The sequence below is a fragment of the Podarcis muralis genome, chromosome 6 (genome assembly GCF_964188315.1).
Source record: "Podarcis muralis chromosome 6, rPodMur119.hap1.1, whole genome shotgun sequence".
Taxonomy (NCBI): Eukaryota; Metazoa; Chordata; class Lepidosauria; order Squamata; family Lacertidae; genus Podarcis; species Podarcis muralis.
Window position 1 is genome coordinate 52988331 of NC_135660.1, and position 24223 is coordinate 53012553.

General features: G+C 41.3%; 1 protein-coding gene across 4 annotated transcripts in view; it reads left to right on the forward strand.

Annotated features, from left to right (window-relative positions):
• GRK5 (G protein-coupled receptor kinase 5) overlaps positions 1-17167 on the forward strand; it is a 157088-nt gene extending 139921 nt beyond the window's left edge. For 3 of the 4 annotated variants that reach the window (XM_028730092.2, XM_077930283.1, XM_028730094.2), the window contains 8 exons: positions 1273-1310; positions 2634-2723; positions 3787-3995; positions 8425-8562; positions 10628-10765; positions 14285-14416; positions 15914-15982; positions 16667-17167. In XM_028730092.2, the coding sequence (XP_028585925.2) occupies positions 1273-1310; positions 2634-2723; positions 3787-3995; positions 8425-8562; positions 10628-10765; positions 14285-14416; positions 15914-15982; positions 16667-16891 (1039 nt within the window). In that variant the 3' untranslated portion in view covers positions 16892-17167. Of the gene's footprint in view, positions 1-1272; positions 1311-2633; positions 2724-3786; positions 3996-8424; positions 8563-10627; positions 10766-14284; positions 14417-15755 lie in introns of all 4 variants that reach the window. The other variant, XM_028730093.2, reaches the window with a different exon arrangement.
• The last annotated feature ends 7056 nt before the right edge of the window (positions 17168-24223 follow it).

Below are 24223 nucleotides of genomic sequence, written 5' to 3' on the forward strand. Positions count from 1 at the left end.
AACATTTTGGACTCGTCAAGGAAACGTTTAAAATTGGAATGAAGAGGTTTGTTGAGAATGACCTTTCATCCCACCTCTCCAAAGAGAATCTTTTTGTTAGCACTGAGAATAAGCATACAGTAGTATTTAAAATAAAGCCATCCATTTTCTGCTGCCTTCTCTCACCCTTCACATATTTTCTCAGAGTTGTTTGTTTGAAAAGTAGGCCTGGTCCCATTGGTTTATCTTGTGAAGTTTATCTTGTGAGGTCAATAGGGATTTAAACCAACAAAAGGAAGGGAACAAAAATGTTCTTCGTACATGTGCCTTGGCTTATAATAATAAATAATGTGCATGATATGTTTTGAATAAACAAAAAAGTTCCCACTTGATTAGTAAGGGAAAACCACTAAGTTTTCTGTCCGCTGATCGCAAAACCTAAAATCATTTAAAAGGGAGTAAATTAAAGCACTGTATAATGGGTGGTCCTCTCACAGTGCAAATTGCTCTAGCAATCAGCTTGGAGAATTATAGTCTAGCCAATTCACATGGTTGTTTCTGTGGTGACAAAGATCTGTGTATCAATTTGCCCACCTTATTGTCACATGGGGAGGTGTTTGAAGCAGCCCCTCCCAAATACAATAATCTGTGAAGCAATATTTTAACACGTTTTCTCCAATTCATGAATTTAAGAAAGCAAATGGTTATCCTTATAAAAGTGGGGTGGTAAATAGGCTTTTCTACCTCAGAAGTAAATATATATAAATTGGCATTGTCTAAAAATAGGTTGTGAAATAATAGAGTGGCCTTAATTTAAAAAATAAAAATAGTGCAGTGGCTTTTTGAAATCCAGAAAGCCAAGTTGAGTGTGGATTTTTTTTAGATGGTCAGCACCCCTTTGGTCACTTCCATACACTGGGCAAGCTAGCCAGATGCGTGGTATACAAATAATAAAGTGGTTATAAAATTATTATTATTCTAATATTATGATGGTGGGTTAGACACTATCACCTACGTGATTCTCAGGGTTCTCTGTCTACCCAAATCTCATTGAACTGAATGACCTTGTGCCAGCAGAGCAGAATACTATTTGATGGACCGGGAGCTTCCATCTTGCAATATATATATATATGTCGTTTTGAAATCTGTTTTCTGAGAATTGGCTCCCTGCTGTGTTATGGCTGGAAGGAAACAGCATTCTGATTCCTTGCTATTCCTCCAATATCAAAGCTACTTTCATACAAATAATTGCAATCTTTCCTCTTTCTTTCTCTCTCTCTCTTTTTTTAATAGGGATTTGAAGCCAGAAAATATCCTGTTAGATGATTATGGTAAGTCTGAGAGCTTTAGGCAAGGCCTTTTCTTCCACAGTAAAGTAGCTTACATTTAGTTGTATGACATGGTATTGTGCAGAGCCAAATCATTCTCTGAAGTGGGTAAGACATGGAGCAGCTTCCACTGCTTTTCTTGGGATATAGGAAAGGATAGACTTCCCAGAAAAGAGAGAGAAAAGAAAGTGCCATTATGAAAAGCAGTGGGTGTTAGGTTCAGGGCAACAGATCTGTAATAAGTAAAGTTGTTCATTCTCCTTAGTACTCTGGGAATTTTCCTTCATAAATAATTATGGTGCTCAGATTTGTATGCTGACCCCCCACCCCACCCCGCAGACGCACTCTATCTTACTTTTCGGAACCATTTCCAAGATGAAACCCTGCGTTTCTGTTTTTGATCAGCTGTGTCAAAACAAAATAACATAGGTACCAAATGGGCTACAGTGAGAACAGGACTGCTGTACTAGATGGGTCATTGGCCTGATCCAGAAGCACTCTTTTTGTGTTATGTTCCCTGCTCTCAAGAGAGAGATGGTTTTGGGTTGTGCTTGGTTGTTCTGTATTCCTGTTCCTAGGAATACTATTCCAGAAAATAAAATCTCCAAGCCCAGAAATGAATGATGCTTTAGCCTGCTCTTGTCCACAAAGATGATGCAGGCCAGCATAGGCCAGCCAATCAGCTTCCTGCGGGGGGAAATGAAATCCTGATAGTTTAGGATACCAGATACCACGGGGGCTTTTACTTATACAGTCATATGTGCAAAGGGCCCGTCTGTATTGACACTCACTTTGTGCACACAAGTGCCAGGAAAATTACTAGAAAGAGCATGCAGTTCTGGGTTCGGGCTCCTTAGTGTGTCTCTGCTCCTTGCTTCCATCCCAAATTGGGATTATACGGAGCTTGATGAACAAATGCCCTGACCTGGAATAAGGCAGTTTCATTTGTTCCTTGATTGGTTTTTGAGATCTTTCAAAGAGCCAGTATCATTTTATTCCTTTAACGTGCTTAGATTTATTTTTTATGATGTGAATTTTTAGAAAAATGGGATTTGGTTGTGTCAGCTGATGGCAGGCCTTCCATCTGCTGAACAACATGGGGACCAGTTTGGGGCAATTCTCCCTAGCACTGTCTTCTCACTGCCCTGGGCACCTCTTTCAGTCTCTTATGGAGGGGGATTCCCCAACTCTCTGGAGCAGATTTAAGGAGGTGTGAAGCTGAGAGATGCCTTATCACCAGCGGAATGACACAACCCATTGTTTTGTAGAGGTATATACAGTAGCTATGCTAGAACATTTGTGTTTTTTTCCTCCACCTCCTTTTAGGCCACATCAGAATATCTGATTTGGGTCTAGCTGTTAAAATCCCTGATGGTGAATCAATCCGTGGACGGGTAGGAACAGTCGGTTACATGGGTAAGTGATGTGGTACCTTATGTGTGTTGCTATCAAAACTGTCTTCTCAAACTTGGTAATGGAAAGTAATACCAAAAGGAAAAAGAAAGGAAAAGAAAATCAAGTACAGCAAGGCAATCAGGGGCAAAAGGCTCTCTTTATTTTGATAAGCTTGAGAAAGATGTCATGACATAAAAGAGAAGTGTGAAATCCAGTGTAGCACTAAGTTTATTGTTATTATTTATTAATTACAGTAAATATATATATATATATATATGCTTTCGTAGATTTTCACGGGTACAGGAATGCAGGTTTTGGTGTCCTCGGGTATCTTCCCGTGTAAAAGTTGGGGTGTCTAGGCGACGTTTCGACGAGGTCTCACTCGTCATCTTCAGGCTGGTGCTTTCGGCTTCTTGTCCTGCTCTGTTCCAGTAACAAGAAGCCGAAAGCACCAGCCTGAAGATGACGAGTGAGACCTCGTCGAAACGTCGCCTAGACACCCCAACTTTTACACGGGAAGATACCCGAGGACACCAAAACCTGCATATATATATATATATATATATATATTCTGTTTTACAATTTAGAATATTCATTTCAACAACTTTAAAATATAAATGACGTCCCTTCTTCTCTTTCCATATCATATTTACATGTCATAAATCCCTGCATATTTTACATAAACTAAACCATTCAGTCTTCCATTATTACAGCCATCAAAACTTGTTTACACTGTTGAATTTATCTTAATGCTGCCAACGTTTTCAAGTGTACACAAGTTTCAGTCCACATATTAGTCAAAGAGTTACATATCTGGGGTTGCATCCAACAGACTGCAAGGTAAGTTGCTCTGTCAGCACAAGGATTCATTCATTCATCTGTTCATTCACAGTGGAACTTCCTCTCACCATGCTCCCCCAAATCCATTCTGGGGGCTCCCAGTAGCAGATGTAACAGGTGAACCGGTCCTTTTGCCAAATCAAAGCTTAGATGGAATCTTTTCTTTCATTCTTCAATTATGGCTGGTTATTTAGCCATGGGTGTGATGATGTCAGGATCCCATCTACCTCTCTTTCTTTCCCAGCTCCAGAAGTCTTGAATAACCAACGATACACCCTCAGCCCTGACTACTGGGGGTTAGGTTGCCTGATCTATGAGATGATTGCAGGACAATCTCCCTTTCGCGGAAGGAAAGAGAAAGTGAAGCGAGAAGAGGTAGACAGGAGAGTCTTGGAGACCGAGGAGGTGTATTCCCATAAATTCTCTGAGGAGGCAAAGTCTATCTGCAAAATGGTAAGGGGGCTGTTCTTTTTCTTTCTTTTTTATTTTGGAGACTTGAAGCCCAAATTTGTTAGCAGCCTGTATTGAATAGGTAATTACAGTTGAAAAAGGTTGATCCAATGTTAACGCTGTACTTCAGGAGCATGGAAATTAACCAGAGGTCATAGAAGTTGCACTGAATAATCATTTAGGCTTTTTAGTTTGCTCCCTCCCTAGTGATGTTTCTGTCACATTAAACAACAGAAGAGTATTAGCCATCCTGTGGCTCTGGAAAAACTTTTTAGGAGCTTCTCGTGTGTTGTCCGTGCCCTTGAAAGGTAACGGTAGCTTAATTAACTCTCCATATTGGTTCCAGAATTTTGAAGACCCTCAATCAAGGCACTTTCAGTGAACCCCTCCCCCCTAATCTGGGAGACCGGGGGCTCTCTTCAAAATGAATATTGAGGCAGTGGATCCTTTGCTGATTTTGGCCCAAGAAAATGCCCAGTCTTGCCACACTTAAGAGCCTGCCTTGACTCACATTCACATGTCCGAACTGGCACGTGCTTTAATTCACTTGCACAACAAATTCAAATAGATACGTTATTTTCAGTAAGGTGTGTGTACATACAAGTGTACATATTGAAATGTATTCATTTCCCACTACAGTCCTTTACATGTCTTCATCTTGAGTCCTAAACTTTTAGGAGACACAGGGACATGCTGTTGGCATCCATCTGTCTCAAGAGACAATGGAGTGTGCCCCTGGGTGTGAAGTTAAGCATTAAACCGCACCAAAGCAACCTCCCTGGGCCGCAAGCTTGGGCAGTGTGTATGGAGGTCCTGGGCTGCCCAGATGACAAGAACACCCCCCCCCCACAGCCTCACTGATGTGGTCCAAAGGAAAGCAGAGCAATATATTTGGCACCAGCTTGGCTGCAGGAGTTGCTGGAGATGCCATCCAAGGTGAAAGACCCAGTCCTGATCTCCTAATAACTTCCCTCAGTGATGCCTGTATTCTGTTGTATGCATTTCCGCTGCCTTTCTGTCTATATTTTTCTAGCTTTGGGAACAGTTTAGTTGGAGAATTTTTCCAGAAACAGTAGCCTGATCATTAACAGGACACAAGCAGGAGCTGTTCCTTTCCACTGAAGCTGAGATAGATAGATGATGATAGATAGATAGATGATGATAGATAGATAGATGATGATAGATGATAGATAGATAGATAGATAGATAGATAGATAGATAGATAGATAGATAGATATAGATAGATGATAGATAGATAGATAGATAGATAGATAGATAGATAGATGATAGATAGATAGATAGATGATAGATAGATAGATAGATGATAGATAGATAGATAGATAGATAGATAGATGATAGATAGATAGATGATAGATGATAGATAGATAGATGATAGATAGATGATAGATAGATAGATAGATAGATAGATGATAGATAGATAGATAGATAGATAGATAGATAGATAGATAGATGATAGATAGATAGATAGATAGATGATAGATGATAGATAGATAGATAGATAGATAGATAGATAGATAGATAGATGATAGATGATAGATTAGATAGATAGATAGATAGATAGATAGATAGATAGATAGATGATAGATAGATGATAGATAGATAGATAGATAGATGATAGATAGATGATAGATAGATAGATAGATAGATAGATAGATAGATAGATGATAGATAGATAGATAGATAGATAGATAGATGATAGATAGATAGATAGATGATAGATAGATGATAGATAGATAGATAGATAGATAGATAGATAGATAGATGATAGATAGATAGATAGATGATAGATGATAGATAGATAGATGATAGACAGATGATAGATATACACACAGTATTGAACTTTCTGTTGCTTGTGTAGCTGAGACCTGATTATGTCCATTCATTTTTTTAAAATGATTTTCTAATTACAAGCCTATACAAACATTTTTTGTTTACATGGTCTGTGTTAAGTTTTCCATTGCTGCCCTCTAATGGACGAAGAGAAGACAGCTGTATCGCAGCCAGTGCCAGATTTATATATAGGCTAAGTAGGCTGAAGCCTAGGGCCTCTAAATCTAGGGGGCCTCGCCAGCCTGCCCACTCCCCAGCAGGCAACTTCCCCTTCCCAACATTGCAAACCCAAGACTTCACGCGAGGGCAGGGCAACTCAGGCCCACCAACTATGAGACTCAGGGCTAGACAGTGGGGCCCAATTTGAAGCAGTGGGGCGCAACTTGATTATTATTTTTTTAAGGACCCCAGTTCACAGCCAAAGTCTGCAAAAAATTATAGATATAAATAAAATCCATCTAGATTGCCCTGGTGCAGGGGCCCCCTTAGGAGCGGCCCACAGGGCCCAATTTGGCCAAATTGTTCCAATTGCCTTAAGGTCAGCCCTGATGAGACTGTGCAGGGGTTGTACTGACAAGCCCTGCAGCTTCTAGGTCCCTGGTGTCACCATTCAGAGTACAGACTCAAGGACTTGTTATGGAAATAAAGGGGGGGGATCAGTTTTGTCACCTCTCCCCCCTGCAAACCCTGAGACAATGAGCCCAGCCACCTTTTATTCACAGTCGCATAAGCACAACACTACAGCATGGCCATAAACCTGTATGCTCAACCGCTGAAATATACACCCAATATGTAGCAATGGAGATTTATGTTACTGTTTTATTAATGAACACTGTGTTGTATGAATGGACTCTGTATTTTGTGAAGAGCCACCAATAGGGAGCTCTAGAATCTGACAGCTAACCAATTGGATACTACCAAACAGTGACACCTATTGCTGAAAGCAGGTAACCAGCAGGGAATGCTTCAGCTTAGCCTTTGCACTGTTTATTAAACAACCCCTGCTGTGCAGATAATGGAGAAAGCTCTGGCATCCTGGCCAACTCTATTATGCTGGTGTAAACCCTGGTGCACCAGAAGCCCAGAATAGCAGCAAATAAAATCTGCTCATACATCAGTGACTGATAAGACTTGTCAACCAGTTCTTCCAAAGTCTTCCTAAATTATAAAGCTCCAAAATACAGGCCAAAAGAGAACAGGTCTGGGAAGAGCAAGGCATACAATGGGCACCACCAGTGAAAAGACCCTGCTCCGTGTAGCTCCTGCCCTGTCATTTGATAGGGTCCCCACTTGCCCTCCTTCTTGACATGGAATGCTCTCTATTAGAGTCTCCAGGTCCAGTACAAAGACCATAAGAAGGGAGAGCAGGAACCCTGAAGTTCCCAACAGCTGTTAATCAACCAAGCAAGCAAGCACACAGGTCACCTTTGTCACAGTCAGGATGTCTATGTCCTGGCCAGGCTTGCGCTCAATCTTGTTTTTGTACAATGTTGTTCTTTCTCAGTAACCAAAATTATATTATCAACATATACAAGCAGAAAAGTTTCATTTGCAAGGAATTGTACAAAACAAAGTAGCACTAATAAAGAAAAGTTCCAGGGTGGCAACAGAAAGCAAACTAAAAATGCTTTTGGAGTTCATCAGAACTATCCAGCAATATCAAGTAATAGGAAAACTGGTGCTATTAACAGTAATCCTTCTAGTTGGTTAATTGGTTTGGCAACTTCCATGTACATGACGTGTGATGCTAATTATTTCCCCAAAGAGTTAAATGATAACTAATCAGAGGCAGCTACAAATGGCAACAAAATATCTGTGAAAGGAAGAGGAGCAGGTTTGCTCAAGTGTGTTGCAGGCAGAAATACTGTTTGTAATGAAGTGAGAGCAGTAGTTTACTTGCTCAAATTAACAAATAAGAAAGTTTTGAGAGTTTAAATTCTACATTAAAATTGATTACTTAATTGAGAAGGGGATTGTAATAAAAACACTGGGGCCTAATTTGAATAGTAGAATGCCTGGTATCTGGTTTGGCTGCAGACCAAATCACCTTTCAAGAGAGTTATGAGATTCAGGTGAGGGTCAGATGCCTTGTCAATCTCAGCAGGTATATAAGAGGACGACCGTCCTGGCTAGGCCTTTGCACTGGCCAGCTTTTTATTAGCTGTCCATTTAAAAAAATTAAAATGAAAAGTACCAGCTTATCTATATACTTTATTGTATAATTTGATTATATACATGCTATATTTAATGCTTGGATTGTTTTATTGTGCATTTTAAATTAAGGATGTTTATATTTTAATGCTTGTGCAATTAATCTTATTTATAAACCACTTATGAACCTATTCTGGCACTGAGCTGCATGTGAATATAATTTATTCCTCAGAAGCCTTTGGGCTGAGATGCACTCCCTGTTTTCTTTTTGTTAAAATGTGTAGTACAGTTTGGTTGTGTGAATTAATTTATAAAGGCCCTATTTATGGGTAGGCAGGGCTGTGAAGGTTTAACAAATGTACCTGTGTGTGTGTGTGTTAAAGTAATTAAACAACTGCCATCTTGCCATCCCATTTGTCTGTTTCTCTAGCTACTGACCAAAGATGTGAAGCAGAGGCTGGGTTGTCAGGAGGATGGTGCAGCCGAAGTAAAGAGGCACCCATTTTTCAAGAGCATGAATTTCAAACGCTTAGAAGCAGGAATGTTGGACCCTCCTTTTGTCCCTGACGTAAGTGATGCTTGAAAGAGAATCTCAGTAATTGAAGTGGATCTTGAAAGCAAGCCATGGCATACACCACTTGAGACTGTTCTCTCACATAAATGGCAGCTGCTTGCTTTCTGTTCCCTGTTACATTCTGTTTTACTTGAGAGCTAGCATGGTTAAGTGGCCATATGTTGACCTTGGATGCCAGGGTCCAATAATTCTTCGTTCAGTCACATACTTTTATTTCAGGGTACTATTTTTGATGGGCCAAAGTCACTGGAGGGCATAAATGGATTTAACAGTAATTTCCAAGAACTCTTAGGACCTGTAATCCTGTGAGGGTAACTAACGATCTCTTAGCAAATACTTCTGGGAACATTAATTTCAAATACAGTTCCCAGGATTTTTTGGAGGAAGCCATGACAGTTGCATTGGTGTATAGAGGTCAAATAAGCTTGTAGTGTAGATTACTTTTCCTTGCAACTTTGCCATGGTGAAATCAGGCTAGTATGTGGTTAGCAGGCCTGCCCCCAAAAAGTTTTTCTGCTTGAGGGGATGAACAAGATGGTGGTTCCCTGCCCTCCCCCCCCCTCCAATTCCACAGACAGAAGCATACCATACTGACAGCTGAATCTTACTCCCAACAGTGGTGGGAGAAGAACATCCTCCAGACTATCTTAGAAAGGATAGGACAGGCTGTGCGGCATTCACATCTGTACCTTCCAACACCTTGTCAGGACTACCTGGGAGTATGGTGGCCAGTCTATCTCTGTACAAAACTGACTGGAGCTGGGGAACAACCTATAGCTGAAAGTGGGCTCTCCTCAATAATGAGGCCTCCTGAGTCTCCAGTGACCGTGTTCAATGCAAAGGAACCCCCAAGCTTCCACAGAAAGTATACTAAGAATAATATTTCATCAAAACAAACCAAGCTGTTTTACCATTTCCCTCACGAAATAGATTTGAAGCGTCACCTTCAAAGCGCTTGGCAATGAAACTGCACATTTTCCGATACCTTCGTGTCTTGTAATTGGCATCCATTTAACTTCTTCTTCAACCAGCTCTCTAGAGTTTGGCTTCTAAGCCAAGACTGAAAAAGTTACTTTGGATGTCTCCCACTGGGGTTTTCCAGTTATAGCTAAGCGCAGAGTGGCTGCAGTTCACGAGAGACAAAATCCATGCCTGCTTGGACAAGCAGAGCAAACTTTGTGGTTCTGTGAGCCCTGGCTCAACTGAAATTTTCATTCAGTTAGTTCTCCCCTTTTAAGTTGTTTCTGTTTAAATGGGGGGGGGGGGTTGTTTATCAATTTAAAACATTGATACTCCACTTAATATTTTTTAAAAAAACTATGTTTATTTTTTCCTTTTTAAATACAGTGGTGCCCCGCAAGACGAATGCCTCACAAGACGAAAAATTCGCTAGACGAAAGGGTTTTCCGTTTTTTGAGTCATTCCGCAAGACGAATTTCCCTATGGGCTTGCTTCGCAAGATGAAACGTCTTGCGAGTTCTTGCGAGTTTGTTTCCTTTTTCTTAAAGCCGCTAAGCCGCTAATAGCCGCTAAGCCGTTAATAGCCGCTAAGCCGTTAAGCCGCTAATAGCCGCTAAGCCACTAATAGCCATGCTTCGCAAGACGAAAAAACCGCAAGACGAAGAGACTCGCGGAACGGATTAATTTCGTCTTGCGAGGCACCACTGTATTGGCGCTTCAGTTTTCTATAATGGAAACACTTCAGTGTATAACTGTTTTAATGGGGAGGTGAGGGCAGTAGATCATGAGTGGAGCACTTGCTTTGGGTACTGAAGTTCCCATGCTCAATCCCCAGCACCCCCAGGGGAGAGACTCCTTGTCTGACACCATGGAGCGCAACTACCAGTGAACACTGAAAAATCTTGAGGCCCATGGGTTGATGGTTTGAATCTGTATAAGCAGCACATGACATTCCTTCCTGGGTACTTATTGTAACCATGCCTATGAGGCACAGCCTGACAATGTTTGTATTACAATGCAGTGCTGCTGTTAAGCATTCTCATTCAGCGCTTCACCCACACATTCTGGACTCTCTCACTTTTCTTTTCTGCTGCGGCAGCCCAGAGCAGTGTACTGCAAAGACGTGTTGGACATAGAACAGTTTTCAACTGTCAAGGGAGTGAACCTGGACCAAACAGATGACGATTTCTATTCCAAGTTCTCCACAGGCTCTGTTTCTATTCCATGGCAAAACGAGGTAAATAAATACTTCTTTTTCCCTGTCAGGTGATTCTAATGCTTCCCGCCCTCAGCCTTTAAAAATTCCATAAATACCCATATATTCATGGGAAAATTTGACACATTACTATTACTTTCAGAGGGGAACAATTGTTTTGATAATGTTGGTAATGTTTATGTTCATGCCTATTTTCTTTTTCTTAAAAATTAATGAGTACCAAATGAGACCTTTGAAGTTCTCTAATGGACCGCAGAGTACTCTTCTTTATTAGATTTTGAAATATGTTTCAGTGCACAGAGATAAAAGCCTACAATGTCTGAAAGATTTGTATGGATCTTGGGTGTAGGTTTGAAGGGGGTACCCTTCAGTTGGGCCCTATTAGAAGAATGAGGCAAGATTAACCTTTTGCTTCCTTGTTTAATTTTTAACTCGTCCTGAGGTCTCAGGCATGGCCATGTCAGGGAGTGAACCCCAGCAAGCTTGCAATAAAGCGCCAAGGCAGCCTTTCGTTTCTTTAAGTTGACATGGGTTGCTTTTGTCTGCAGGGCTTATATTTGTTTATTTCCAAATTTGTTCTATTTAAGGGCTTATAGACCACTTCTAAATGAGTGCTGCCCTGGGCTGTTTTGGTGGGGTAGAAATGGTGGGGTATAGATTTAATAAATAAATAAATGTTTCCTAAACAGCATACAGCAGGAAAAAAACCCAGCAACATGCCACACTTTTCCATGTATAAGACTAGGTTATTTCCTTTAAAAATCATGCTAAAAAGTGGGGGTTGTCTTATACATGGGTAGTTGGTTGCTGCCGTGGCTGTCAGCAGCTACTGTGTGCGTTATTTTGGATATGTGATTGTAACACTGTCAATTGAAAAACCGAATAAATAAAATTTAAAAATAAAAACAGATCTTAAAATCATCGAAACACAAAATTCCTTGCAGTATTTAATATGAAATGGCCAAGTCACTCTTCAAGAAAACCTTCCTTTAAAAAAGGTAAATTTCTGAAAGCAGAAATGCTGGGTGCTTGTGTAAATTCAGTCAGAATCTGATTCCACAGAACTGGAGCCATAGTCCTTAAGGCCTGGCTTCTAGTTGATTCCAGACGTACTTCTTGGGCACGCAGAACAGCGGCCGATCTGAGGAATGCAATTGCCCATCAGGGCCAAACGGGATAAGGCGTTCCCACAGTTAACACGGCCCCACATAATTTAGAGGTTTAAATGCTAAAAGCAACATCTTGAGCTGAGCATTGTGGCATATTGTCATCCGCCACAGTTCTCTTAGCAGAGGTGTCCTATTGTGTTGGGAGAATGTCCCAAGTCCACAGCCTGGCTGCTGCGTTCTGCATGAACTGCAGCTTCCAAATTATGCCCCAGGGAAGCCCCACATGGAGTGTGTAGCCGGAATACAATCTTGAGTACCACCATGGCCAAGCTATCCCAGCCCTGGAACGGATGCAGCTGTCTTATCAGCTGGAGTTCGTAAGAGATACTTCTAGTTGTTTCCTAACCTGTTTCCTCCTTCCTGTTACTGACTGGTAATGCATTCTAACAATGGTGCTTTTGAAAGGTGAGCCCCTTCACAGCCTTGGGAAACCTCTCAGCTCAGTTTCTACAACAAGAAAATTTGAATCTCATTCACAGTACGGAGCTGAAAGATTTAAACTTCCCTCACGCCTCCAGCACTGTAATGGAGGAATTGCCCCATTGTAGAACAGGTCTGGGGAGAGCAAGGCATGAGGTTTAACTGCGATGAGAGGAAAAGTTTGAACTTCTTGTTTGAAGAAATGAATAAGATGAAGAAATTTGTTGCGCCTCTCTCTCTTTCTCTTTCTCTTTCTCTTTCTCTTTCTTTCTCTTTCTCTTTCTCTTTTCTCTCTCTGTGTGTATGTGTCACAGAGAGAGAGAGAGAGAGGTGGGAGGGTGGGAGTGGGGCTGTATGAGGGTGGGAGTGGGGCTTGTGTACTAGGTTAGTATATATGGAGAGCATGTGAGTGGCATGCTGCCCTCAGAGATTTCATCAGCCTTCAATGTGGCCCCCAAGCTTCAAAGAGTTAGCCATCCCTAATGTAACCAGTCTTTGGATCATAAATTGACAGGATGGAGTACAATTTAGAGATCTCCAGAATGGTTATTTACTAAACTACTATGACCGTACAGTTGTGTTTAGTTTACGCTGTTATGCATATAATATTCTCCATCATTGTGAGGTTCATTTTATTATAGGAAATATGTTTACCGGTAATTGGTTCAGTAGTGATTTGTTGCAAAGGCTTCAAGATTCCACTTTGAGTTCTGTTACATTTCCCTTCTTCCCTGTTGCGCTAGTTTGAGGTTTAACAATGAACACTTGTTCCAATAAAACACATTTCCCACTGCACGGCAGCATGGAGGCAAATTCATTTCACATTGTACTAAATTGTTAATACATTGTGGGAACCCATAAATGGCAAGACAGTCGACAGAACTGCTGCCCCTCTCTAGACACTATCGGAGTCCCAAGGTTGGCCTCACAGCCATTCAGCCACTTTTCCTTTCATCATCTGTCTGTAGAGTTGCTATCCTGTGCACCACGACATTCACATAAGTCTGTGCACAGCATCAAACTGTGCAATCGGTTTGACACAGAACGAGTGCAGAGTTGAAGCTGCAAGGTGATCCATTGAACTTCACACACAGCAGACTGCTGCTTATGCACCACCAGAATGAGAGAGAATGAAAAGGTCGGCGAGTTGAGCTGCCTGCTAGGCCACAAACCAGTTTTAACTTCAAAGGTGGCAGTCAGTTGGGCTGTGAGTAGAAAACCGACAGATTATTTATTGTGGATAACACCCCCACTACCCAGCTTCAGCTCTACCAGCCCCTGATGGAAAGCATATGCTTGAAAGCAGAGGTGGAGAACCTGTGGTTCTCCAGGTATTGCTGGACTCCCATCAGCCCCAGTCAGCGTGTCCCAGAGGTCAGGGAAAATGAGAGTTGTTGACTAGCAATATATGAAAAGCAATAGCTTCCCTGTTTCTGTCTTTAAAGAATGGTGGTCTGCAAATCTGAGACTGAAAACCTGTGCGGTTCAGAATACCACATGGGCCACCTTTTCCCGTACGAACCTGCCCAGACTCGGAGATTAACAATTGAGGCCCCTCTGTGTGTGTGCCTCCAAGAGGGTGGCATTACAGAATCCTCTTCCCTGGGACAGTGACAGATTTAGGATGGTGCGGGTGGTTGTTTATCTTGTTGACATCTGATGGGAGGGTGTTCCACAGGGTGGGCATGACTACTGAGAAGGCCCTCTGCCTGGTTCCCTGTAACCTCACTTCTCGCAATAGGAAACCAGCAGAAGGCCCGCTGAGCAGGATCCAGCCTAAACGATGGAGGTGGAGACAGGAACATTTTGAGAATATTTGCATTCCTTGGGCAGGAGAGTAGGGACTGCAGTTTTCTTTGGCTGCCTAAGCATTTTCAAACAAGAGGCTTCCGAGCCCAAAAAGAAAATGCAGGTGCAATAATGTATTCCCCTCTTCTTTTCATTTTGCTAGATGATCGAAACGGAATGTTTTAAAGAACTAAATGTGTTTGGACCAAATGGTACTATCTCACCAGACCTTAACAAAAGCTACCCGCCGGAACCGCCGAAGAAAGGATTGCTGCACAGAATATTTAAGCGTCAGGTGAGAGCCTTGAGTCTTTGTGTGAGTAAGAGCCATTCTAAATGGAAATGGATTTTCACATTGCATATGAATATTCATTAGTCTGGATCGAGGCATTCTTTCTGACATACAGTTGAGCAGAAAGTGCTTTAAAGGAAAAAGAAAAAAACATTTGCGCCTGCTGTAACATTAGAGAATTTAAAATTTCCCATCGCTGTTGAAACAAACATAATGTGTTTTTCAAATAAAAACTACTGCACTCTGCAACAAGTAGCAAACAAGAGCAGAGAAGAATTCACTTAATGAGAAATGTAGCTTGCTCTTTTTCAAGGTCGTGTATATGAGATCCTCATTCCTTTGTTTCAGGAAATACACAACTTTGCAGTGGGATTGCAGCAAAGATCAGCTTATATTCAACATAAATATGTAGTGACTTCCACTTGCACAACAGGACTTCCCCCCCATGTGCCTCCTAAAACTGTTATGGGGGTTCTCCCAGCCCCTCAGGAACGATAGGGAGGAGAAGTTCCCACTGCGCAAACGGATGTTGTTCCGCCTGCACATTCATTTAGTTGAATACCGCCCATTATTCATTACTGTTCAGGGAGGCCAATAGCAAAGTCTAGGGGTAAGAGCTTGGAGATTTGAGAGTCATTCATACTGAGAGTGAGATGAAACTGAGTGGCCATGGCTTATAGCTGTGTCCCGCATTGGGATTGTTCAGGTATTTAGCAGAGAGGAAGGGCATGGAACAACGCGTGGAAGAAAGGAGCCAGAAACATTCAAGGTAGAAGATGCTGAGACAGCTTTTGTTATATGGCAATCCAGGGAATTGTGCAGTTCGTTTAGATTTGCATCTCAAGGGGGGAGGAATCCAGCAGAGCAGAATGCACTGTAATAAAATTCACTGATATTCTTCACTTCCCCCTGTCTTAATCCAGTGAATTTTCTGACGTAATCCAAGCACAGCTGAATCAGGTAGTCCTTATAATCCTTACAAAAAGTGCTCAAGCTTGGACGTTGGCTTACCTGGATGGGGAACCTGTGGTCCTCCGGATGTTAGCAGACTACTGCTTCCGACATTCTTGACTGTTGGCCATGCTGGCTGGAGCTGGTGGAAAATGGAAAATCTCTGGAAGCCACAGGTTCTTCATCCCTGTTGTAGCAGAAGCCCAATAATGAGTTGTCACCAAGAACACCTCTCTTCATGCCCTGGCTGTCTGAATGTCACACATACCTGGAGTCATTATTTGCGTAAAACTGGGGCTCAACATTTTATGAACCTAAGAGGCACTTGTGGGAGACATGTAAACTTGACAAGTAGTTTAAAAGGCTACAATTTCCCCCTTTTGTACCACAGGTTTGTTAAGGATCCAAGATTCAGAATATTTGCAGCTCATCATTGGCAGATAACATTTCATCCTGGGAACTCTAGACCAATGTGGTGGATGCAGAACATTCTGGGAATCTTAATTTTTCTCCCCCAATCTCTCTTTCACTCTCTTTTAACTCTTTCAGCATCAGAACAATTCCAAGACTTCTCCAAACTCAAAGGCCAGTTTAAATCACCATATCAATTCCAACCATGTAAGTTCAAACTCCACTGGAAGCAGCTAGTTCTTGGCTTTTGTGAATCTGCACTTTGCATCCTTTCACTATACTGTATGGAGCTTCGAGGATGAGAGAGAGAGAGAGAAAGAGAGAGCACCCAACATTGAGCTAGAAGATCAACGAGTCTCCTATTGAGGGAGATTCCCCCCCCACTCACTGTTCCTTCCAGTGGAGCCTCCCATTTTCATGAAGAATTTTCCTCTCAGGTCTGTTTTTGGAGGTGGCACTCGAGGTCTCGTGACTCACCGTTGTCTCTGTAGGACATTGCAATAGAAATCGGAGTCCAACAACTTGCACGTATTTAAAATAGCATCATAACTAGAACTGAACTTTGTCCTTATTATTTTTAAAGAAAAGGTTTTGTAAATTTCTCTATTGTCTCAGTTTACATTTTGTACATTTGTATTTAAATGAAAGTCGGACTTGGGGATGTATATTTTCTGAGCAGCAGCTTGTAAAGCCATGTGTTTTAAGACTTTTTTTAAAAAAGAAAATCAAAGTGACTCAAGACTTCCAGAGACTTAAAATGAGATGGCTTTGTTTTGTTTTGTTTTGTTGCAAATATAGAAATTTATTCATACGTTCTTTTTTCATATCAGTTCTGTTGATATGAATTTTTATGCCATGCTTCATTCTCTTCTTCATCTGTTTCATTTACAGCAACACTGCAGACTAGTGTCTTCCCCCTGTTTTGTTACAGGCCTTGCATTTAATGCAACCTCAAACATACAGTCAAGATCTGCCATGTCTAAGGACGCTAATACACTATGTCTGGGGTTCAGAATGTCATGGGACCAATGCTGTTGCTATTTGCACTTTTTTGTAGTTAGAATTCCCTTTTATGTCTGTTGCTGCAAAGCCCCCCCCCCCGCCCCCGCCGCGTAAAGTCCCTCCTCTCTGCCCTCCGCCACAAACCCAACACCCCAAGCCTGTTTCCAGTGTTTCTGTTATTTTTGCAAGATCAAGAAGAGCAAACATACATGAGCTCAGACACAGGAAACCACCTGCTCTCCACATGAGAAACTCAACCTTTGCTGCTCATGTCAAGAAGATGCCAAGAAAATGACTTGATATTATCTCCAGGTGGAGTTTTGCACAGGCCATTGAGAAAGGGTGCTGGATTCATGTTGTATGTTGCAGTAATAAACTTGTGACTCCTGAGTTCCTATTGCACTGATCTATATAGCTCTTGCTGGTTCCCGCCCTTGTATACTGCATACCAGGCACAAGAGCAGAATCGGTATGGTTGATGCAGTCTACCTACCAGCAAGTATTCCCAGCTCTCTTCCTCTTCCATACGCAACCTTTTGTTTTGAAGTAAAGAGAGTCTCAAACCACGAAGCTTTGCTCAAAATGGCAGCTTCCTCACATGACAGTACATATTTTCTATTCCATGTCTATTTTGCCAGGAACGTCAGAGACTTCAGAATATAACTTCACATCCTTGGCATTAGGGCATAAAGAAGAATTGCAACATGATCTATCGTGTGGGCATGTGGATCACTGGAGACAAATATTTGTTTTTACTTCCATCTTACAGATGACAGCTCATGCAAATTTTAAGAGCTATGAATAGCACAAACAAAGTGAGCTACAAACAGTTTGTTTCAAAAGAGATTATTTTAGTCAAATCACCACACTTAGTCTATATGTTTCTAAGCAGCAGGAGAACAACACAATATTTCAAATATTCCATAAAGCAATTTAAAAATTGTCTTGACCCAATGCATAGGAACCCATTTGTCTTAGGACTGCTTCATCTGTTATGTTTGAAATACATTTTTAGGAGTTGTAGCTGAGCTTAAAGATTTGCAAAATGGAAGATATAGGAAGATCTGGGAGCTGTTTGGGGTTTTTTCACTCTCTGCATTATTTTACCAAGATAAATTAAGATGTTGACCACATTTAGCACTGTGTGGGTGAGCAGAAACTGGCCTGTACAAAATACTTGAGCTTCCATTCCCTTCCTTCTGCTCCCATGTGACTGGGAGAAGGTATTAAATTTTGCTTAGTTTCATTTCCCCTGAATCCTATTTGTTACATATGGAAGTAGGACAGGGGAAGCGTGCGACCTTGTTCCTGCTTTTCGGTCTCGCTGGAACTATTGATACCATTGACCAGCTCCGTGGGGGGAACACGGTGTTCCAAGAATTCTGGTCTGATCTACAGGACCAAGTCTAGAGAACAGCATTGGGAGAGTGCTTTTCAGGCCCCTGAGAGTTATGCAGAGCACTATTTTATCCCCAATGCTTTTTGATATCTAGATGAAGCCTCTGGGTGCAGTCATTAGGTATTTGGGAGCAATTTGCCATCAGTATGCTTATACGGACGCGGGTAGTGCTGTAGGTTAAACCACAGAGCCTAGGGCTTGCCGATCAGAAGGTCGGCGGTTCAAATTCCTGCAACGGGGTGAGCTCCCGTTGCTCAGTCTCTGCTCCTGTCAACCTAGCAGTTCGAAAGCACGTCAAAGTGCAAGTAGATCAATAGGTACCGCTCCGGCGGGAAGGTAAACGGTGTTTCCGTGCGCTGCTCTGGTTCGCCAGAAGCGGCTTAGTCATGCTGGCCACATGACCCGGAAGCTGTACACCGGCTCCCTCGGCCAATAAAGCGAGATGAGCGCCGCAACCCCAGAGTCAGCCACGACTGGACCTAATGATCAGGGGCCTCTTTACCTTTACCTATGCTTATAACACTCGGCTCTGTTTCTCCATAACATCTGCATCAGAAAGGCCATGTGGGCCCTGGCCTAGACAGAGGCATAGGAAGGTCAGTGGTACCCGGTGCAGAACATTTCTTGTCACCCCCCCCCCCCCACACACACATTGATTTATTTTTTTTGCCTGCAAAAATGGTTTTACATTATTTCATATTTTCTTACAAAGGAATGTGGATTCTGAGCCTCTGATAACAAGTAGGCGACTATGGACAGATACTTAAATCTACAGGATGGATTGTGTTTTGGCTTGTGTTATTTTATTTATATTTATTGTTTATATATTTAATAAAATTTATTTTAAAAAACCTGCAAAACAAAAAAAACACCAGTAGTAAAATCAAGAAAAATTAACAATTCTACTTTAAAACATACAAAAGCTAAAATATTAAGATTAAAATTACTTCAGCTTCCTAAGCATCTAGTTATGCTTGCCTAAAGAATAATGCTTTCAGCAGGTGCCCGAAAAAAGTATAGCAAAGGCACATGCTTTGTTGAAATTTCAGCCTTCATGACATAGGTCAAGTAAACAGCTATTTTCGTGGAGGTGGGTCAAGATATTAACTGATATGCATGAAATTTCATATGTAGCTATGTAATCCCTAGTGTAGTAAGAGGACCTTTGGAGCAGGCTTTTTTTTTTAATAAAAAAAGAGTTTTTTATGAACTGCCCTAGTAGGGCAGTAATTGTTCCTTGATAATTTGTCACCCCTCTTCATAATGGCACCTGGGGCGGCCCGCTCCCCCTTTCCTATGCCCCTGGGCCTAGATGCAGTGATGAGATGGATGAGGAGAAATAAGCTGAACTTGAATCCTGGCCTTACAGAGGCTCTTGGACTGAGTGCTTCCCATGTCTGAGAAACTGGCCAATTGCCTGCCCTGAACAGGTTGCACTCCCCTCTGAAGGAGCAGGTATGCAGCTTGAGGGCCCTTCTGTATCCAGCTTATTCACTAGAGGCATGTAGCTAGATATGCTTTCTATCAGCTCCAGCTGGGGTGACAGCTATGACCACCCCTGGCCCAGGAGAGCTCAGCCACAGTAGTTCACATTTTGGTGACTTTGAGACTGGATCACTACAACACACTCCATGTGCAGTTTGGTTTGGAAACTGCAGTTAGTGCAGAATGCTGCAGCAGGGTTGAGACAGGCATGAATCCTGTCAGTGTATAGCACCCCTGCTCAGAGATCTGCACTGCTTGCCATTTTGTTAGTGGGCTAAAGTCATGGTGTTGCTCTTAATATATAAAGCCCTGAGCAGCTTAGGACCAGGTTACTCAAAGGATCACCTTATCCCTTATATACCCACTTCAATCTGTGGAACTTGCACTTCTGCCCCATAATGTTTGTTCCACTCTTGTAAGAAATGGATCTTTTAATGTGGCAAATCTTGACTCTGAAACTCTCTGCCCATTGACATTAGGCAGGCCCCTTCACTGTATTCTTTGAGGCGCCGGCTAAAAACTTCCTTGTTTAGGCAAGCCTACCCAGACATGTGAAGTTGATGTGTTTTAATCTGTAACTTTAGCCTATAATGTAGTTTTAACAGTTAGTTTTATTTATGTTCTGGTTCTTGAAACTTGTTTTTAACGTGTGTGATTTAAAATGCATATTTTATATGCTTTGCAAACCGCTTAAACGTTTTATTTACAATTAAGCGATATACAACTTAAATTTTTAAAAAATGAACCTAGAATTGAGGTTTAAAACAAACCCTGCTTAGTTTAACATGTCAGCTTCTTATAGCCAATGTTTGAAGTTAGCTTGTTTTGAGACTGACCAGAGTTTGCTTTGAACTATAATCCCTGGTTTATGTCAGGATTCACAGCTGACCAGTAAGACAAGAGAGTGGCTGCCTTTCTGCTCATACATGTAGTGCTAAACCATGGTTTCCTGTTTCATGAAGATGCAGCTGTTGTGAAAGATACAGAGCTGCTGTGAAAATTGGCGTCTCCATGTTGAATTCTTCCCCACACCACATGGCAGCATACATTAATGGTCCCTATTTCTATGCTTCATATTTCCTTTCAACAGTAGCCAATGATGTGATGTTGGGGCTGGGAAACACATCATCTGCGAAGAAGCATTTTAGTCTTTTGCCATGGCCACGCCTGTGGTGAGAAACATATTGTACCCCAGATATGTTGATATGGCTTAAGTCATAAATGCTTCACAGAATTTACAGTGATTCATTTGTTCAGCTCCTCTGGATATTTTAGACCAAATTGGTTTCTTTTCTTTTCCTATCCAACCAGCGTATTTTGAAACTAGTTTTGGCCACTGGCTTTCTCCTCTACTAAGCTCTTGCATGATGAATAAAATGATGATGAGTAAGGATGATGCAGTGCCCATTGCTTTTCATGTACAATGATATCATCTTTGCAAGAGATCTGCTGGTAGTGGCTTGCAAAAAGTTGTTCTTACTTAGATTGACAACTCAAAATTCCTGTAGCTGGTTAGCTAATACAAAAAGGCTGTGCGTATTGGATACCAATGTTTGATCCAAGAGATTGAAACTCGTTGATTTGGGGGTGATGCATGAGAGAGATAGAAAAAAAACACCATGTGCAACAGAGGGTATTTGCAGTGAGGGCAATTGTTTCATCAATTCAAGGTGCCACTTCTCTCCCCAAAAGTACAGAGCACATCAAGAGCTTTCCCTTTCCCTTTTCCATCTCTGCTTCATCTTAGCCATAGTTCCCTTGTGGATTTTCTTACCTTTCTTCCTCTTTCCAGGCCAATTTAGTTGCATGGTTTTTCCAAATAATATTAGGCAACATTGAAGACAGAGTTTTGGCCTTCTCTCCCACCTTAACAAGAACAAAGATAAGTGATGAGAGAACTGGGAAACTTCTAGAGCTGCCCCATATGATAGGAGTCGCAGAGCCTTTTCCCATTAAGAAGTTCCAGGTGTGATTTATTTTTTTCCTGACCTGCACTAATTTTCCATCAACATTAACAGTTTTTGTTTTGAACAGTAATAACAAAAAATCTGGTACAGCAATAAGAATGCAACTTAGCACAGTTGCTCAGGACACATTATTGACTTTTAAAAAAGATTAAATGGAGAACCATGACTTGCCATGTGTAACAAGACTCTTGAACTGGAACATTTGTATTTTTTAATCTGAAAACTTTTCCTCTGCAAAAGTCCATGTATCTCAGATTTATTATTTGCATCTCGTTTGTAAAAGGAATCATGAGTGTGGGTGGCCCTCTCACTTGATTTTTTGGTGTGTGTTTTTCTGACATTGATTAAATCAGTAATTTTGTAATCATCCATTTGAATCTCTGCATAACGGTGAAAGCTGTTGGGTAACAAAACATGGAATTCTGTAGAGGCCAAGCTGTAATTTGGAAGGTTGCTATATTAACTTTTGTCTTTGTATTACCTGGAAAAGATGTCTAGGACTATTTCCTTTATAGAGCACCTCAGTGAATTGAAAACTGAATAAAACCTTAGAATTGAGCTTTGCATTTTAAGATTCCTGCAGAGTTAATAGAAAGACCATTCAACAAGTGGAGGGACAGTAGCTCCATAAGTTGTTTACCTTGTTAATATCAAAAACCAATAGGCATGAAGAAAACAAAAAAAAAATTGGTATCTTTCCACCCATATTTGTTCTGATTGCTTAGACAGATAATTCTGTGGCCTTCTCACCCAAAAATTCTTACACATAGGAGCACAATGTTGTGGGTACTATCCCATCCCATCCCATGTGCAAGTGGAGACTGGACCTCACCCCATCTTAGAAGCTTGAATAAGCTGTTAGGGAGGAAAGTAACTACTTTATATCAGGCCAGTCTATGTATCCATCTAGTCCATTATTGTCTACTTTGACCAGCGGTGACTCTCCAGAGTCTGCCTGAGAGCTTTCTCCATTACCTCCTACCTGACCCTTTTAATTGGAGATTCTGAGGATTGAATTTGGGACCTTCTGGATGCAAAGCACGTGCTAGGGGTCCCTTCTCTTGTTGGAAGCTTGTTGTTGGGTTTGTTTCCATCGCATTAGAAATACTTCTCAGCAAGTCTGTGAAGCATAGTGGCACATATTCCAAGGTGAATGGATGTCAAAAAGGACCTCTCTTCCTCAGCAAATAGGTCCATGCTGCTAGAGAAAGCAGGAGCAATCTCTTCGCATCCCTGAGTACTTGGTGTGGAGTGGCTCCCCCCAGTCTACCTGCAGGACCACATGCAGTAGGGCAGGTGCATGGAACCTGATGCCCAAGGCAGATTGCTAGGTGTAAAAAGGATGCCCTGAAGGCAACTGCCATATATTGAGAATCAAATGATTTTTTTAAAAAAAATCCAAATATTCTGTCCTTCCAAAAAGTGTTGATAAAAAGGATGTGTTCATTTCTATTGATGCCACACCGGCCACTCTTAAAGATTCAGCTTTTTGCCTGTATCAAGGGAGGCAATGGATTGAAATTCTCTGTTGCACTTCTGAGCAACTTAAAACACTTTCATCTATGATTTAGTTCACCATAGCAGACTTAGCTAAATTGATTGACTATATTATGACTAGACGTGTCACATTTTTTAAATAAAAAAATAATCACAACTTGCTAATTACAAATGACATCATGGGTCCGGTTTTAAAAGTATATTTAGGAGTCAGTGTTTTAAAGCACTCATCATACTTCAGTGTCTGTAAAAGACAGGCACTTCTTCAATAATGTTTTTCATATGTTAAAAAATATATACATTTTATAATAAATGGAACCAAATGTTCTCAATTAGAAAAAAATAGTGGCTGTTGGTATTGTAAGATAATAATAATAATAATATGATTAATAATAATAATTCTAGAATCCAAAGGGTTTTTTTCATTTTGTTTTAATTTTCAGGGAGTTTCTTACATTGTTAAATGAGAATAGTTTTCATTTTTGAGGTTGTTATTGACAATAATGGCTTCTGTGTTTTCTGGCTGTTTGAATTCTCCGTACGCGTCTAATAATATTGCAGTGCTGCTGTATCTAGATCAAACCACTGTTTCGTTTTCCAATTTTTGTTTTGAGATTCCTTTTTTTTAAAAGAAAAATAAATTCCTTTATTTAAGTATATGCCAAGTATTGTTCTGTTCCGCATTCACTTTACGCCCTTTTACCAGTTGTGTGCTCATAACTGAGTTAGATCCACTTCTCCATTGGGCATGTAAAATTAGTACAGTGGTACCTCTGGTTACGAACTTAATTTGTTCCGGAGGTCCGTTGTTAACTTGAAACTATTCTTAACCTAAGGTACCACTTTAACTAATGGGGCCTCCCGCTGCTGCTGCACCACCACCACTACCACCACCGCACGATTCCCATTCTCATCCTGAGGTAAAGTTCTTAACCTGAGGTACTACTTCCGGGTTAGCGGAGTCTGTAACCCAAAGTGTTTGTAATCCAAGGAATTTGTAACCCGAGGTACCACTGTACTGTAATGTCAACAAGGGAAACTAAACCAAAGTTGAGTCAGTTCCACTGGTGCCAATGGCAGAATCAAACACATGCTTAA